This window comes from Microcebus murinus, chromosome 8 (assembly GCF_040939455.1).
Source record: "Microcebus murinus isolate Inina chromosome 8, M.murinus_Inina_mat1.0, whole genome shotgun sequence".
Taxonomy (NCBI): Eukaryota; Metazoa; Chordata; class Mammalia; order Primates; family Cheirogaleidae; genus Microcebus; species Microcebus murinus.
In genome coordinates this window covers 52,331,204-52,347,656 of record NC_134111.1, presented here as the reverse complement: position 1 = coordinate 52,347,656, position 16,453 = coordinate 52,331,204, and the positions used below count along the sequence as shown (strand labels likewise).

At 40.9% G+C, this 16,453-nt stretch overlaps 1 protein-coding gene across 1 annotated transcript in view; it reads left to right on the top strand.

Annotated features, from left to right (window-relative positions):
* The window catches only part of CIRSR (corepressor of RBPJ and splicing regulator), a 39,825-nt gene extending 32,194 nt beyond the window's left edge, over positions 1-7,631 (top strand). Inside the window, 10 exon segments of the mRNA XM_012753392.3 lie at positions 3,907-3,948; positions 3,951-3,998; positions 4,001-4,013; positions 5,242-5,255; positions 5,258-5,327; positions 6,597-6,708; positions 6,710-6,776; positions 6,779-7,089; positions 7,091-7,142; positions 7,145-7,631. Of these exon segments, the coding sequence (XP_012608846.2) occupies positions 3,907-3,948; positions 3,951-3,998; positions 4,001-4,013; positions 5,242-5,255; positions 5,258-5,327; positions 6,597-6,708; positions 6,710-6,776; positions 6,779-7,089; positions 7,091-7,142; positions 7,145-7,308 (893 nt within the window). The 3' untranslated portion in view covers positions 7,309-7,631.
* The last annotated feature ends 8,822 nt before the right edge of the window (positions 7,632-16,453 follow it).

Sequence of the window (16,453 nt, the reverse complement as noted above, 5' to 3'; positions counted from 1 at the left end):
ACTGCTATCCTCTAATTGTAGGGTCAGTTATATGGCCTTTGCTCAGGACTTTTGATATCATTTATTATTCTCTAATGAAATAACTGTTGTACTAGAAAACATTTTTTTTAACCTTTCATTGTTTTTGTTCTATAAAAATAAATAGTCTTAATGAGTAGATTAAGCCTTTTACATACATAATTTTGTATAACATAATTCACCTGGGAGATTTTTCTTTGGTGAAACACTGATTTCATGATATTTTTCTAGTAGAAAATAGTCTGGGTCTAATTGGTATATGGAACTGAACACCATTATCACAACAGGTATTTTGATACCCATATCACAGCAAAGAAAGTTTGCAAAATAAACAAATGTATAGCAGTTTCTTCGGTGGACTTGCTTTTCTAAGTTGTAACATTGATTTTCGTGCTGTGGAGGCTTAGCCCAGCATAGGTGAGATGAACTGGAGAGGAGCCCTCACAAACCTGCATTTTAGAACAAATGCCCTTCTTCTGAATTCTCTAGAATTATTCTGTAATAGTAAATTTAAGAGTAAGCCAAACATTCCTAAGACCCAGCTCCAGCTGATTTAACATTTTAAGATATCAAACATAAAAGTAGTTATTTTGCATTTGAACATATCAACTAAATTTTGAGTTCTCAGAGAGCTGGGATCATTTCTATCAATTTAACTCTACATAGCCACTGTCACAATTACATGAAAGGATGAAGATATTTGCTAAATATATCTTCATTCAACCAGACTTGTCAAATTTCCTTAACCCAGAACTTTAAACCCAGAACTCTTGATGATAGGAGAAGGCTTAAGTACAAAAATATGTGAAAAAAACTGGATTTTGGAAAATATTACTATTAAAAGCATTTTTAAAGGCATTTTTTAATTATGAAGACATAAAATATTCATGAAAGTTGCATATCTACTGGTAAAAGTAATTACTATTAAGTACTGTTTGTCAGCTACTTCACTAGTACTGTATTTAAGTCTTACAATATAAAGTATATTATAATTTTATGTACTACACAAATACTTAATTTGGGGTTTTCGAGAAATATAAATGCCTTTAGAAGAATAATTGTTTTATAATCTCCGTAACACTGGGGAAAGAGATCGTTTTCTTGAGTTTGTTGGAAGTACTGTAAAGAAGGCATGTTTTCTAAAACATTTTATTACAATTACCCATCTTTGGGAGAATCACTTGAGGCCAGTAGTTCGAGACTAGCCTGAGCAAGAGTAAGACCCCGTCTCTACTAAAGATAAAAAATTAACAGGGCTTGATGGCATGCATCTGTAGTCCTAGCTACTTGGCCGGCTGAAATAGGAGTATCACTTGAGCCCAAGAGTTTAAGGTTGCTATGAGCTATGATGACACCACTGCAGTCTAGTGTGGGTGACAGAGCAAGACTCTGTCTCAAAAATAAATAAATAAATAAAAATAAATTACCCATCTTGTCATGGAAAACTGATGAAATTAGTCTAACCTCAGTCAATTGGCCAAGCTCTTTGACCTTTTACTGGGGTGGTTTCTATCCTAATTCTTAGCATGTTTGCTGTTTGAATTCTTTTGACATCTAATAAAATTATTAACAAGGAAATGTAGTTTTGACACTTCAGAAGAGAAATTTTCTACTTTATAAAATTATGTTTCTACATGAGAAATTCAAGAAGCCACTGAACACTCTGTTATTCATTTAAAACCATTAATTATATGAGCACTTTTATGCCATTTAGAGGCAACTAGTATTAATACTTAAAATCTAATTTTATTTAAGATTTTATTATCGGCCGGGTGGGGTGGCTCATGCCTGTAATCCTAGCACTCTGGGAGGCTAAGGCAGGAGGATGGCTCAAGGTCAGGAGTTTGAAACTAGCTTGAGCAAGAGTAAGACCGCGTCTCTACTAAAAATAGAAAGAAATTAGTTGGACAACTAAAAATATATAGATAAATTAGCCAGGCATGGTGGCACATACCTGTAGTCCCAGACACTTGAGAGGCTAAGGCAGAAGGATCGCTTGAGCCTTGGAGTTTGAGGTTGCTGCGAGCAAGGCTGATGCCACAGCACTCTAGCCCCGGCAACAGAGTGAGGAGACTCTGTCTCAAAATTAAAATAAAATAAAATAAAAATTTTATTATCAATATTAGCAACCAAATTGAGTAATTAAAGGATCTTTAAAGTAATCCATAGGAATTAAATGCCTTGTACAGAAGAAAAATAAAATCTTCTCTTGTTTTAAAATAATATAATGAAATGAAGGTGCTGCTTTATTATGATTTTGTTTTGTTTTTAACTAAGGCTTTCTTTCCCTAGTAAAGCATCACATCATTAATAACTCCCCCATTTGCCATTAATAGGCAGTTTTTTCCTATCATCTCCCTAATACTTAGAACAAATTTTCAATTGTTCTTGGTAATATGAATAGAATGATAAAGCCCAGAGAACTCAATAAAAGATATTATACTTGTACAGAAGAAAAATCAAATCTTCTCTTGTTTTAAAATAATATAATGAAATGAAGGTGCTGCTTTATTATGATTTTGTTTTATTTTTAACTAAATAAGGCTTGCTATCCCTAGTAAAGCATCACATCATTAATAACTCCCCCATTTGCCATTAATAGGCAGTTTTTTCCTATCATCTCCCTAATACTTAGAACAAACTTTCAATTGTTCTTGGTAATATGAATAGAATGGTAAAACCCAGAGAACTCAATAAAAGATATTATACCTGAACTTTTCCCACCAAATTTTTTACAAAAGCTGCTATTGACTAGTCAACAGATTTGAATTGATTGTCTTTTGCTTACAATGGTAACAGCCAGGTGAACATGCAAATAGGTGGTAAAATAAAGCAATAAAAAGAAATAGACAAAGTAATCAGCAAACTAGAAAATCCGTTTCTGAATGTCCCTCTATCCCCACCCTCCCTTACTCCTTGTCAGCAGTAACTACCTCATTCTTCCTTATAGTACAGATACATCACCTAGGGTAGTTCATTTAAGCCTACGTAGATGATTAAGGCCAGAAACTTTAAATAGCTGCTATGAAATGGTGTAATTAGTGTGCTACCTGTAGAGGAAACAAAATGAAATGAAAATAAACAAAAGGAGGAGGAAAGAGTCTTCTACCTTATATAAACCTTATGTTTAAGGGAAGGGGACAGACCTTAAACATTTTTTAAAAATTTATCCATTGTTATTTCATATTTGGGAACCCAAAAGAAACTCACTTTTCAGTTTGGGATTTTACAAAAGTGGAATCAGCTTGTGAAAAATATAAAACATACACACCTATAGTGAGCCTAAAATTGCCTGTCACCAATCTCAAACTAATTAACTCGACATTTCAAAATCTGGCTATATATATATAAGCAAGGTTAAATAAAGTACTTGATGGTTACTTACAGGGAGGCAGGTGTATGTGTGTATGTGTTGATGATTAGCTGTCACATGGCAATATATTTAGTATTGATATTTGATAAATAAATGATGGATTTTGAATTGGAAACTAGAATAATAAATTGCTCATATACTTTTAAAAATATTTATTTTAAATGAACTCTTAGAGAATAATTATTAAAAATTAATTGTAGTTTTTTATCATTTTGCTTTGATTTTATACTAAAAACTGCCAACCAGACAAGAGATAAATGTATCTTTTTCAGTATGACAAAGTTACATAAGAAGAGACTCCCCTTGCACGTAAAGAAAAATGCAATTATTTTCTATTCTGAATCTCCAGACTGCTGTTTTAGAAAATCATATCTGATTATTTGCTCAGCAGAAGATTATTGAGTTGATTTAGCTGTGATTTTACTTAACAAAGCTTCAACTGCATTCCTACTGTGGAGTCCGAAAAAGGTAGAGAGATATAAATGATACATTCAAACTGTGATTTTTTTGAACAGGGCCATCGATGCACCCCTCGGAGCTAATAGCGGAGATGAGAAACAGTGGGTTTGCACTGAAACGAAATGTACTGGGGAGAAACTTGACCGCAAATGATCCATCACAGGTAATGATCTTTTTATCAGTAAGCTGAAAATGTCTATAAATCTAAATGTGATTGCTTGTGAATTGCTACTTAATGTTTTCCAATATGCATATATCCATAGGAAAGTAAGATAGAGCAAAGAAAATACCCAAAATGTATTTTGATTTTGCTTCTTTATTATTTTAACCTAAATGAGAAATTGTTTGTAAACCTATATTTTAATAAATGAAACTGCTCCTCTGGGTTTATGTGGATACAATATATAACTGAACAACTGGTAAGGTTGTTGTTTTCTCCTTCCTGTTAACATGCCCCTGAGGTGACATTAAATAGAACCAATGGGAAGAAGTATATAAAAATAAACCCCTAAAAATTATAGAAATACTTTAAACTTCTTTAACTTATTAAACTATACATAAATCCAGAAAATGATTGCGTTTGAAAGACTATATTATCATATGTTTGATAATGGGTTTTTTTTTGTTTTGTTTTGTTTTTGAGACAGAGTCTCACTCTTTTGCCCTGGCTAGAGTGCCATGGCGTCAGCCTAGCTCACAGCAACCTCAAACACCTGGGCTCAAGCAATCCGCCTGCCTCAGCCTCCAAAGTAGCTGGGACTACAGGAATGTGCCACCATGCCCAGCTAATTTTTTCTATATATATTTTTAGTTGGCCAATTAATTTCTTTCTATTTTTAGTAGAGATAGGGTCTCGCTCAGGCTGGTTTTGAACTCCTGACCTTGAGCGATCGCCTGCATTGGCCTCCCAGAGTGCTAGGATTACAAGCGTGAGCCACTAAACCCGGCCGATAATGTATTATTGAAATATAATAAAGGGTAAAATAGTGGATATTTTGACCTTCCTGAAAGGTTCATGATCTTCTTGTTTTTCATATATTATTAAGTTAAAAATAAAATATTTAAACTGGCAAGTGTTTAAATTCAAGTGATAGAGAGTGGAAACCATGGTATAAATGTTTTATTAATGTTTCTGTTTTCCTCTTCCTGATGAAGTTACCTACTGCTGGCAAAGCAGTCATGTTAACCTCTTAGTCTATTATGATCCTCCTGTGAGCAGGTAGACTACAAAACAGTGGTTTTAATTCCTTCCCACTTCCCAATCCAAAATATCATATTCATCTACTGTGTGCCCCTGATGCAAAACATCTTATTTATAAATGTTTTCTTCCCTATCTATTAACTAATTTGTCTTGAAATCTAGCAATTTAATGATATCTTTATTGACTCAGGAGTATGTTGCAAGTGAGGGTGAAGAAGATCCAGAAGTTGAATTTTTAAAGTCACTGACAACCAAACAAAAACAGAAACTTCTCAGGTAATTTAAAAGTATATACTTAATAGATTTATTTTTTTCTTTGTTTCATCATATTCAGTTCTGATCCTAAGAACTCAAGAAGATACTTAAACTGTGCATCATATTTATTGATTTATTCTTCAGCTATACTAATACAATTTTGTATTTCTTTTCAATAATATGAAAATGAGTTTAAGGTTGTATACTTTCCAGAACATTTATTTAATTTGGAAATAGACTTATTTTTGTAGCTTTACTTTTCTTAATAGATTTGTCTTTGTACACAGTGTGTTCTTAGGAAACATTTTTGGCCATGTATCCTTTTTTTTACATTTTGTAAAATTTTATGAGGAGTGCAGAAAGAATGCTTAAATTTAAGGTAAATATGAATTTTGTTAAACAGACTGCCTCTGGATTAAAGAACCAAAAAAATGTCTGCTGAGTCCAATAGAGGGAGCTCATGATGTTTTCAGTATGTATAGTTTTGAGAATGGCTGGACAGAACCCATAGTTTTATTTTCAGAGTAACTCAGACATATCATATAAACAGGTTATTCTTCTGAGAATGTGAAATACTCTTTAGAAATTCAGAATACCTTAACAGAATTGTCCTAATTATTTATAAAACTAAACAATTGTTGAAAACTAGTATGTAATTACATTATTTTATAAAGTCCCAACAAAGAGTACCAAAATTTTTAAATGTATTCTTATTCAATTTCTGGAGACTATACTCTTGAATTTTTATAATATTGATTAATATTTCCATGCTTTAAAATAGTACATATGTAAAATTAATTTTTCATCTGATAGCTATAAATTTGAGTGTACAGTAGATACAACTGATATTATATACCTTTCACATATTTTCTTTAGATCAGAATGACCATTTATTTAAAGTGCTATATAATTTCAAATTCTGGCTCAGAATTTTTAAAAATTTTAATTTATATATTTTAGAGATGGAGTCTTAACTACATTTCCCAGACTGAACTTGAACTCCTGGGCTAAAGTGATAAGCCATTGTACCTGGCTAATTTTTTTTTTTAAATAGTCATTACCATTGATGAAATATAGTCAGAGAATTCAGTTAATGTGTTTAATTTTTGAATTTAAACTTACTTGAATAATTTAAAAGGAAGAAAATGGTTTGTCATTTAATAAAGTAAATGAGTTCATATGTAGATACTATTTTAATAGCTTCTAAGAAAATATATTGTCTGTTCTTAAAGTTATAGTTAGTGAAAGGACTATTTTTCACAGTCTGTTATTACTTTTTTCCCAATTAAGGAAATTGGATCGACTTGAGAAGAAAAAAAAGAAAAAGAAAAAAGATAGAAAGAAGAAAAAGTTTCAGAAGAGTAGAAGTAAACACAAGAAACATAAAAGCAAATCATCCTCTTCATCTTCCTCCTCATCTTCCTCCTCCTCATCTGAGACTTCAGAAAGCAGTAGTGAGAGTGAGAGTGACAACAAATCAAAAAAAATGGAAAAGAAGAAAAGAAAGAAAAACAAGTGTTCAGGGCATAACAACAGGGATTCTGAAGAGAAGGATAAGTCTAAGAAGAGAAAACTTGATGAAGAACATTCTGGGAGTCACAGTAACAAGGAAAAGCCTAGGTTTTTAAAACAAGAAAGTTCGTGGGAGAACAACAAATGGAGCCATTCTGATTCTGACAAAAAGTCCAGAAGCCGTAATCATAGCCCAGAGAAGAGAAGGTCTGAAAGAAATGAGGGGAGCAGCAGAAGCCGCAACAGGGATGAGCGGAGTAGGAGAAGCCGGAGCCGAAGTCCTGCTAGCTATAAGAAAAGGGAGATAAGAAAACGGCTACAGCGAAGTCCCAGTGAAGAGGGGAACAGAAGAAATGACACCAGAAGCCGTGGCACAGATATATACAGAGGGGAAAAAATGCACAGAGAGCACTCAGGAGATAAGTACACTAAAGTGACACAAAGAGAACGAAGCAGAAGTAGAGAGAGAATAAAGAGAGACTGTATATGACAATTACCTGGGAATAAAAATATCTCCACTTCTTATTGAATACTTTTTTTTTTAGCAAGGGCTAAATTATGTACTATTGTCTTTCTAATAAAAAAGCTCTATTTTAATTTTTCAGCTCTGTATACTGTCATTTTAAGTAGAAAAGTACTTGAGTAACATAAGAATGAATTTTGCAAATATTTGTAAGTAATCTATTTTGGGACTATAGAAATATTTTCTGTTGGTAACCGTTTCTTGTGCCCTATACCAGATAAAAACTGCATATAACTCTGTGACATTTTCTTTGTTCTGAAACATCATTAAAAGAATGACAGTACATTGAATGAGTATAATTTAATTTTCTTTTTTTCTAAATCAAATTTGTTATTACTTTTAAGATTTGAATTTGCTTGAAGCAAAGTCTAATAATCATTGTTGAAATTCACTAGTATGAATTAAATAATAGATTGATTAATATCTCTTTAAGACTTTTAAACTCCCTTTAGGTTTTTCGTTCTACAGAGTAAGCTATTTACATTTGGATGAAGTATTAGTTTTCTGTGCTGCCACACAAATTACCTCAAACTTAAAACAACCTACATTTATCATTTTAACAGTTCTAGAGATCAGAATCTGACATGAGTCTCACTGGGCTAGAATCAGGGTGTCAGCAGGACTGTGTTCCTTCTGGAGGCTCTAGGGGAGAATATGTTTGCTCACCTATTCCAGCGTCTAGACACCACCTGTGTTCCTTGTCTCCTGTCCCCTTTCCTCCACTTTCAAAGCTAACAAAGGGGAGTCAAGTCCTCCTCACATCTAACCATTCTTTGACACTTTGACATTCTGCATCTCTCTTCCAATTTTAAGGCCCCTTGTGATTACATTGTGTCCACCTGAAGAATCTTGCAATAATCTCCCTATTTTAAGATCAACTGATTAGCAACCTTAATTCTATCTGCACCCTTAATTCCCCTTTTCCATGTAATGTAACATATTCACAGGTTCCAGAAGTTAGAGCATTTATTAATACATCTTTGAGGGACCATCATTCTGCCTACCACAAACGGCCTCTCTGCTACTACTACTACTGGTGTACAGCTATTAAAGATTTTACTTCAAAAGGTTAAGCATTTGTATAATGTCACAAGTGAAACAATGCAAACCATTTTGATATGTTTCATGAGTATAAGGTATATAGCTGCAAATTTTCCCATGTGTTTCAAAGGACATAGTAAAAAACTATAGAAAAATTAGTACAAATTACAGGTAACATGAAATTCCAAAAAAAAATACTTCACAACATGACCATAAATATTTTTGTTATCAGGGTTCAATATTTTTAAAACATCTGTTATTTAATAACAAATGAAATATTAGATGATTTTGATAGTCACAATTTCACAAATTCTATGAGAAAGTAAAGAGTTAAGTAAAACTACTCCACATAGTCTGATATATATGTCTTTGCCTTGTCTGTGTACACACATAACAAATGTCCTGTGATTTAAGAGAAGCTAAATAAAGATGTAAGCAACTCTTTGATTATTTAGCCTTTAAGAGAGTTGGAGGAAAGAGGAACTTGAATTCCTTCTACAGTATTCTTTAATAACTTACAGTGTACCTCAAAGATCCCTTTCCTTCTCTTAAAAAAAAAGCTTTCATGCATTTGAAATTGATAAAGACTGCTAATTTACACCTTGAGTTCATCAGTGTTGCAGTGATTATTTTCTCCCTTACACCTTTTTAGACTTTATAATTTTTATCATGTCAAAACCTATGCAATACTTACTGCCTTAAAGAGTTTCTGAAGCAATACAGTGTTCATGAAGAAAAATGTTGAAATGCATCCTATAATTCAAAATGAACTAAATATGTTTTCATTTCCTACACTTTTTTCATTTGACTTTCACGAAAGTGTGGTCCACTTTTAACTTTTTATAAAGTGACCATAAGAATTTAAGTATCTGATTTAATTATCCCTCATTGTTAAGATTGAGGAATTATAAAGTACTAGCAAAAGCTTTAATATTCTTACCTATCTAATTCTGAGAAAATTTTTCATGTAGTTGTAGAAGATGTTGATTTACTGTTTTGCTTTCAGCCTTGGTCACCCAAGAGTGTTCAACCACCCTAATGAGGAGCATTCTAACTTGTGAACTTAAAAACGGAAGGGAAGCATTTTCACACACAACCATAACATGATAACAAACAGCTTTAAGTGTTATGGGCTAACATTTTAAATGATATGGGATAAAATAATTGAACGTGATTTTTTAAATAACAATATTACCATCTCGTTCTACTTTTGGTTTTGAAATGTAAGGTAGAGACCAGAGTTAAACCTCTGGATAATAAAAAGAATGTCTAATATGTGTAGAGATTCCTCTATGTACAGAAAGCCAAAGAAGAATCCTCCAAGTTTAATGAATCAATCTATGATTTAAGAACCCAAACATCTAGCACTCTGGGAGACTGAGGCAGGAGAATCGTTTGAGTGCGGGAGTTTGAGACCAACCTGAGCAAGAGCAAGACTCCGTCTCTACTTAAAAAGAAATGGAAAGAAATTAGCTGGACAACTAAAAACATATAGAGAAAAAATTAGCCAGTCATGGTGGTGCATGCCTGTAGTCCCAGCTGCTCAGGAGGCTGAGGCTGAAGGCAGAAGGATTGCTTGAGCCCGGGGCAACAGAGTGAGACTGTCTCAAAACAAAAGTCCTCAACAGTGACTTTTTTCTAAGAAAACCAGTCTGCTGAAATTTGTCATTCTTCTTACATAGAGAAGTTATTTTAAAGAAATTATGGTACACCTAGGCATTTCTTATTTGTCTGTGGCCCTGGAACTTCAGAGAGAGGCATGGGACACACTTTTGGGGCATTCCACCTTCCTCCCCCCTCCACACACACACACTTCCTCTATCCTGACATTTAACATAACACTAGCAAATTAATTCCTGTAGGAGGTGCTGTCGATTTACAAATGGCCAGAAAAGATCAAGTTGCTGGGTTAGGACTTGTTTATCTGAATGTCTATGTTGTAAATTAGTCATAATTTCTTTTAATAAATGCCAAAATAGGCAGAGGTTGCTGCAGCATAGTGGTAGGGCTGCTTACCTTGCAATATGAAATGGAGATCTTATTTTGACTCATTGGGCTGTAATGTGAAGGAAGCTTTTTATCTGAAAGGCTGGGAGAGACCTTTCTTGCTGTTCTGTGAGACTGCTTGCTGATAGTGAATCAGATCAGTCCACGCTGCTGGGAGCAGGCATTTCCCAGTTTTAATCATCGAACATTTAGTATGCTTTAGCATTGAAGCTCAAAGAGTTCAAAATCCACCTGAGCCATTGCACTCTCCTCCTTACCTAATGACCACTGGGCCAAGACCTAATGACCACTGGTGGAGGCCTGTAAGGCCGCATCCTCCACAGCCTGTGCTTAAGACCAGGAAGAAAGCTGCATTTTTAGCGTCAGTGGCTAACGGGTATTTAAAAATCTTATTTAGGTTTTCCGAAAAAGAAAAACTTTGCTATAGTTACCATTTCTTGAACAGAGATAAAGAAAGGCATGCAACAGCTGTAGGCCTTGGGAGAGTTTTCAGATCAAAAAGGAGAAATGCTTTTAAAAAGTTGTGAGGAACAAATAAGACGGGGGAACCGCAAGGTTTGGGAAACACTGAGAGCTTTCCCAACAGAGGCTTCTAAAACCCGGTTCCTGCTGACAGAAAAAGAAGCAGATAACTCCTCACCACCTTCCCTCTGTCTTCTCCCTTCCCGCCACACTTAGCATCACCCCGAGAATGCCCAGAATGTAGCGAAAATCACGACGCTAAGGTGCGGGAAGAAACGCCAAGCGCTGCTTGGCGTGGACAGGAACGCACGCCCCAGCCCCAGGTGCCCGTGAGCCGCCTTTGCCCACTCGGGGACATAGGAAACCCCAGTCCCTTGGGCTCCGGGTGTGGGCAGAAGTGGAAGTCTGGGGGCTCCGGGGGGCCGATCAGAGCGGGGCTTCCAAGGACGTCGCCCTAAAAGGAAGCTGGAAGGGGGCTGGAGTGGGGTGATAGGGTGAGTCCAGGGCTGGGGTCACTCTCGCCCCTCCCCAGAAAGGACGCCACCCCGCGTACGCTTGTGTCTTCCTTCTGGACGCGCGTCTGGCAACCTTTTGAACACACCCCAAACCCTAACTGGGTGTCTGAGAATGAGAGGGCGCATACCCTCCCTGGAAGAAGCGCCTCCCGCGCGAGGAGGCCGCCCCCGCCCTGCCCACGAGGGGTACCCGGCAAGGGTCCGGGTCAGCTCCGCTGCCCGCACCCCGCGGCCCGAGCCCACCCAGAAGACTTTCCCAGGCCTTTCCTCGCGCCGCCGCCGGCCGCCGAGCACCCTCGCCCGCCAGTCCCCGCCGAAGCTCGCCGGGCCTCGGGCGCGCGTCCCCTGCGCGGGTCGCAGGACGCACTCGCCTCCAGCGCTTAGGGAAGCCAGAGAATTTCTCTGGTCGCTTGGGCTCCACAGGTGAAGAGGGCGCTTCGTGAAGCCGATGCCAATCTCTCGCTCCTGGGGCAAAAAAGATGAAAATGTCAACTCTCGCCAGCAATCTGCGCAGAAAATGGATGAAACTCTCGCCAGCAATCTGCGCAGAAAATGGATGAAAGGAGACACCCTATCATTTTGCATTTATTTTATAAAGGAATAACCCAGAAATAGTTAGATGCTTGCAGAACAATGCAAAAATCACCAGCATGGATTTTCAAAGGAAGAGAGTGCAAGGGTTTTGGAAAACCTAAAACTCTTAGGTGCTATGCTTTCTGGGGTCCCTGAGAACCGGCCCTGAAGGGATGTGTCCCCATGGACATTGTGAAACCCCCTTAACTGGAGTTGCAAACACACTGTATATATTTATATCAATGCTATATGGGGGAGGCATGTCTGTATGTATTTACCTCATACATATTTCTATAAACTCCACCGTCTGGAAAGGGTGGGGGGTAAATAACACTGAACGGTTAAAATTATGGAGAAGGGATAATAACTGATTACTAATTTGAAAGTAAATAAACAGGTGACTTTTTCAGATCAAATTCCTCCTTGTATCGTTACAATAAATATCTCTGAAGTAAGCTCTCTATTTATGTTGTCATTGATTAATTCTTCACTACCTCATTTGATTTCGATTTAGAACGATTTGATTCTAATTTAATTAGCATGTAATTTGGATGTACATAATTACTGTAATTATGACATTCAGGTAAGGCAGCTTTAGGCTGAAAGGCAATTTCAAATTTTCTAGCAACCTACTTTGTACTGGGAAATGGACAAGGACTTTGCGCCCTGCTATCCAAGTAGTAATTAGCACATCTTTGAAATAGGCAGTGCGGCGGGGTTTGTATTAAAACAGCAAATACAAACCCAGGCGAGTTACCCGCCGCAAAGGTGGCTGCGGGTTCCCGGAAACGCGCTGCGTTTCCCCGGCGCGAGTTCGGGGAGCCGGGCGCCCCGCGCCTTGGCCGGGCTCTCGCCGCGGCGGGCGACGACGGCTCCGCCGCCTCGGGCGCGGGGTTTGAAGGTGTCGCTTTTAAAATTAAAATACAATAAATGCGGGGGGAGGAGGGAGACAAGAAACCAGGGGGAGGAAGTCACTTCAAGACGTCTGAGGATGGGGGTGGGGTGGGGTGGAGGAGTGGACTGGGAAGAAGAGGGAAAGAGTTGGGTGGGGGGAGGGCGATGCACAGACAGGAGGGGAAATTAGCCAACACCCCCACTGTCACCCGATTTCAGATTTGGGTTTCCAAGGGAAAAGGTGAGGACAAAAGGGGTCGGTTTGCTCCGGGGTGGGCGGCGTGCGCACCCTGCGGGAAGGCCTGGGGCTAGGAGTCTGGGCCTTCTCGGTGACCTGGGGTCGCCCTGCGCCCCTGCCTGGCTGCGCCCGGCCAGCCCCGTCGTGCCCGGCGCCCGAGTCGGCTGGGGTGGCCGCGCGGAGGACGGCGGCGAGGCGGGGGGTTGCTTCGGCCGGCCTCGGCCCGGGCTGGCGAAAGCTCCGGCCCCTTGCTTCCCTCTCCTTCCAAGGGGTCTGGGGGCCTGCTTGGAAATCAGCTGCCTTCCCGCCAGTCCGGGCGGTCCTCGCGGGCCTCGGCGCTGGGAGCCGGGATCCTGGGTGGTAGGGGCTGTGCACGGCTGGGCCCCGCCCCGGGGCCCCTCGCCGCCGACCGCGCGCGGCGTTCTCCACTCCTAAGTTGGAAGACCCCGAAGTTGCCTTGAGAAGGATGTTGTCGAATGAGACAATGCTAAGACCAGGGCCAACCGGGCGTTATTTTGTTTGATTGGGTTTTCAGTCAGCACGTTCCAGAAACGGCCGTCTTCCCTAGGAACCACCGCCGACCAGTGCCCCCCAAAAGCGGGGCTCGTCGCGGCTTGGACCACAGAGCCCGGCTTTTCTTTGCCTGGTGCGCCGGGTCGCCGCAGCTGGCGGCAAAAGCCGGTCTCCCCGCGCCGGTAGCCGCGAGCCCGGCCGACGGCGCGGCCCTCCCGCCCCGCGGCTCTAGATGGCGCCCGCGAGCCGCACTCGCCAGGCTCCTCCGAAGGGAATCAAGAGCTACTGTCAAACATAAAAGCAAATCAGAGTTTTCAGTTTTTTTAATGTGTTAAGAATGTTATTCCTTAAGAAAATTTGTAGCTAAATTATTCTCACTTAAAATAAACACTTAGTATACCAATTACACAAATGGGCGGGATTTATGTGAGATTTACTTCATCTGCATTTTTGTGGTGGAAGAGAGCTTTGGTGAATACAGATAATAGATGCAAATAAGATTAGAGTTAAAATAAATAAGTTTCCATCTGAATAAAAAGAAATTCAATTTTACACGACTTGTAACGACTTAACGGGATGTCCAGACACGCCATTCAGGTGCACAATCTAATCTCCTCAAAATAATGTCTTCCCTCCTTGAGGAAAGAAAATCTCTTTTCTTTTTCTGTTTTTCTTTTTCCTCACCAGGTAGGCTCCCGCTCACTCCAAGGGGAGAAAAGGAGCACGAGAAAAGGAGGCCGCAGGGGAGGCTGTGGAAGGGGGCAGGGTGGGCGCAGGGCCGAGGAAAACGTGGTGTCCGTGCCAGTGTGGCGCAGGCAGCCACGGAGCAGGACACGCCGGGAGAAGCCGGCTGAAACGAAATGTCCTGGCCCCTCGCCGGGCCGGGCGGGACTCGGGGCCCCAGCCGCGGACCCCGCCGCCCACCGGCCTCCAGCCTGCTGTCCTCATCTGCGCTTGGGCCCCGGCCCCGGCCTCTGGCTCCTCCGGGCGCCTGAGCCAGAGAGGCCCAGGCCGCCCGGCCCGGAGGTGGCCCTGGGGAGGCGCGGCCCCACCACCGCCGGGGACCGCGTTCGTGTCCTCGCTCATGGGCCCTCTCCTCTCACGCGCGCTTTCTCCCATTTGCTCAGCCCGGCCGGCCGGTCGCCACCCGCTCGGGTCAAGGTTCCCCGCGCCCGCAGGGGCGCCCGGGGCTGTGGGGAGGGGCGGGCAGTGGGGCTGGGGTGTGTTTTCGCCTGTTGTTTCGGCCAGGGGGCGGGGGCCCGCTCCCTCGGGTTCAGGTTCCGCGCACTCGGGGCTCCCGGCTGGACGCTGGGCCCGGCCGCCGCCCGCCGTTCCCGGGGACCTCGGTGATGGACGTCCCCTGACCCGCGGGGCAGAGGCAGCGCGCAGAGGCCTTGATCACTGGCCTGCGGAGGGAGCTGCGCGGCCAGCGGGATCTGCACGGCCAGGCCCTTTGATCTGCCTTATTATCAACGAGAAACAAAGCTGCCTGGGCCCGACGCCCGGGCGCCCTCATTCCTCGGGAAACCCCGCCACAGCCGCAACTCCGCGCCGCCAGCCGGCGGCCCCCAACGCGCCGGGCACCCTCCGGGCCTCCAGCGCCTCGGCCCAAGCCCCCAGCGTCAACGCAGCCTTCCTTGCCAGCCTCTCCAGAAGACCAGACCCGAACCAGAAGGCGCCTGGGGAGTAGGGGGTCCCGGTTATGAACAGTGTGAGCGGGGAGAGAAAATGGCCAAAGAAAAACTCAGGAGGAAGAGCGGGGCATCCGAGCCTGCGGGAGCGCAAGAAGGAGAGGGAAGAAGCCGCTGGACCTCACGCTGCAAACGCCCCCCCTGGGGACCTTCGTTCTGTTTTATCGCTACTTTTCTGCTTGGCTTTTCAGAGCAGTTTGCGAGAAAACATTTTGTTAATTGTTAATATCAATAATTTATTTTTTTGTTTCCTAAAAATCAAAACCCTCATTCAAGTTCCCAAGATGACAGTAATCAAAAAAGAAGAAAAAAAAAAGCTATTGCTGCTGACTTCGCTTGTATTTCCTCTCGTGTGGGAAGCCTTTTAGAAATATTTTTATTCTGTAAATATGTACTTTATTTTCTAAATTAACATTTTTGCGAATTGCGAAATTATCTCATTTACCAATTTTCTTTTCGTCTCTCCCTCTTTTCTCCTTCTTTTAAACTGGGGCTGTTAAGTTGGTGGTCAGAAGACAAAGAGAGTGAAAATAATTTTCATTTCAATAATTGCCTTCTGGTCAATTTAACTGTGCCTTATTTTGAAAGAGACTGTCTAAATGAGATTCCTGTCCCAAACGTGTTCCCAGGCCTGATCCCAGCCTTTAATTATTCCTGAGTTTTTTTCTTCAGAATAAGACGCCGCACTGAGTAATCACAAAGAAGTCAGAGAGCATCCTTGAACCTTTTCAGAAGCAGCGCCACTGATATTCAAATAACCTGCGAGGGCCATTTGCTGGCGCGGGGACCTAGGCATTTCCAATTCACTATTTGCATAGATCAGCCGTCTTTGAAAAGGAAAGGAGCAGTTGTCTTCCATAACATTAAAAAGCCTAGTTATCAAATCAAGTGCTTAGTTTGGGGGCTTTTAAAACGTTTACATTTTATCTCAGGTTGCCCTTTACCGTTTGACATGCAAATTTGGTGCAGTTAATTTAGACAATTAAAAAGATCTTCAAGGGAGCTTTGTCACAGAGAATATTTGGAGTTTTCCCCGCGGACCAGCTGAGATAAAGTTGGCCAGAACAAATGATGTCTAGGAGATTAATTAGATATTTGATAAGACATGAATCCCTAATAAGGGAATACAAGGCACAGGGGGCTGCTGTGTGCTCTAAGTCAAAATTAATAACATTTAA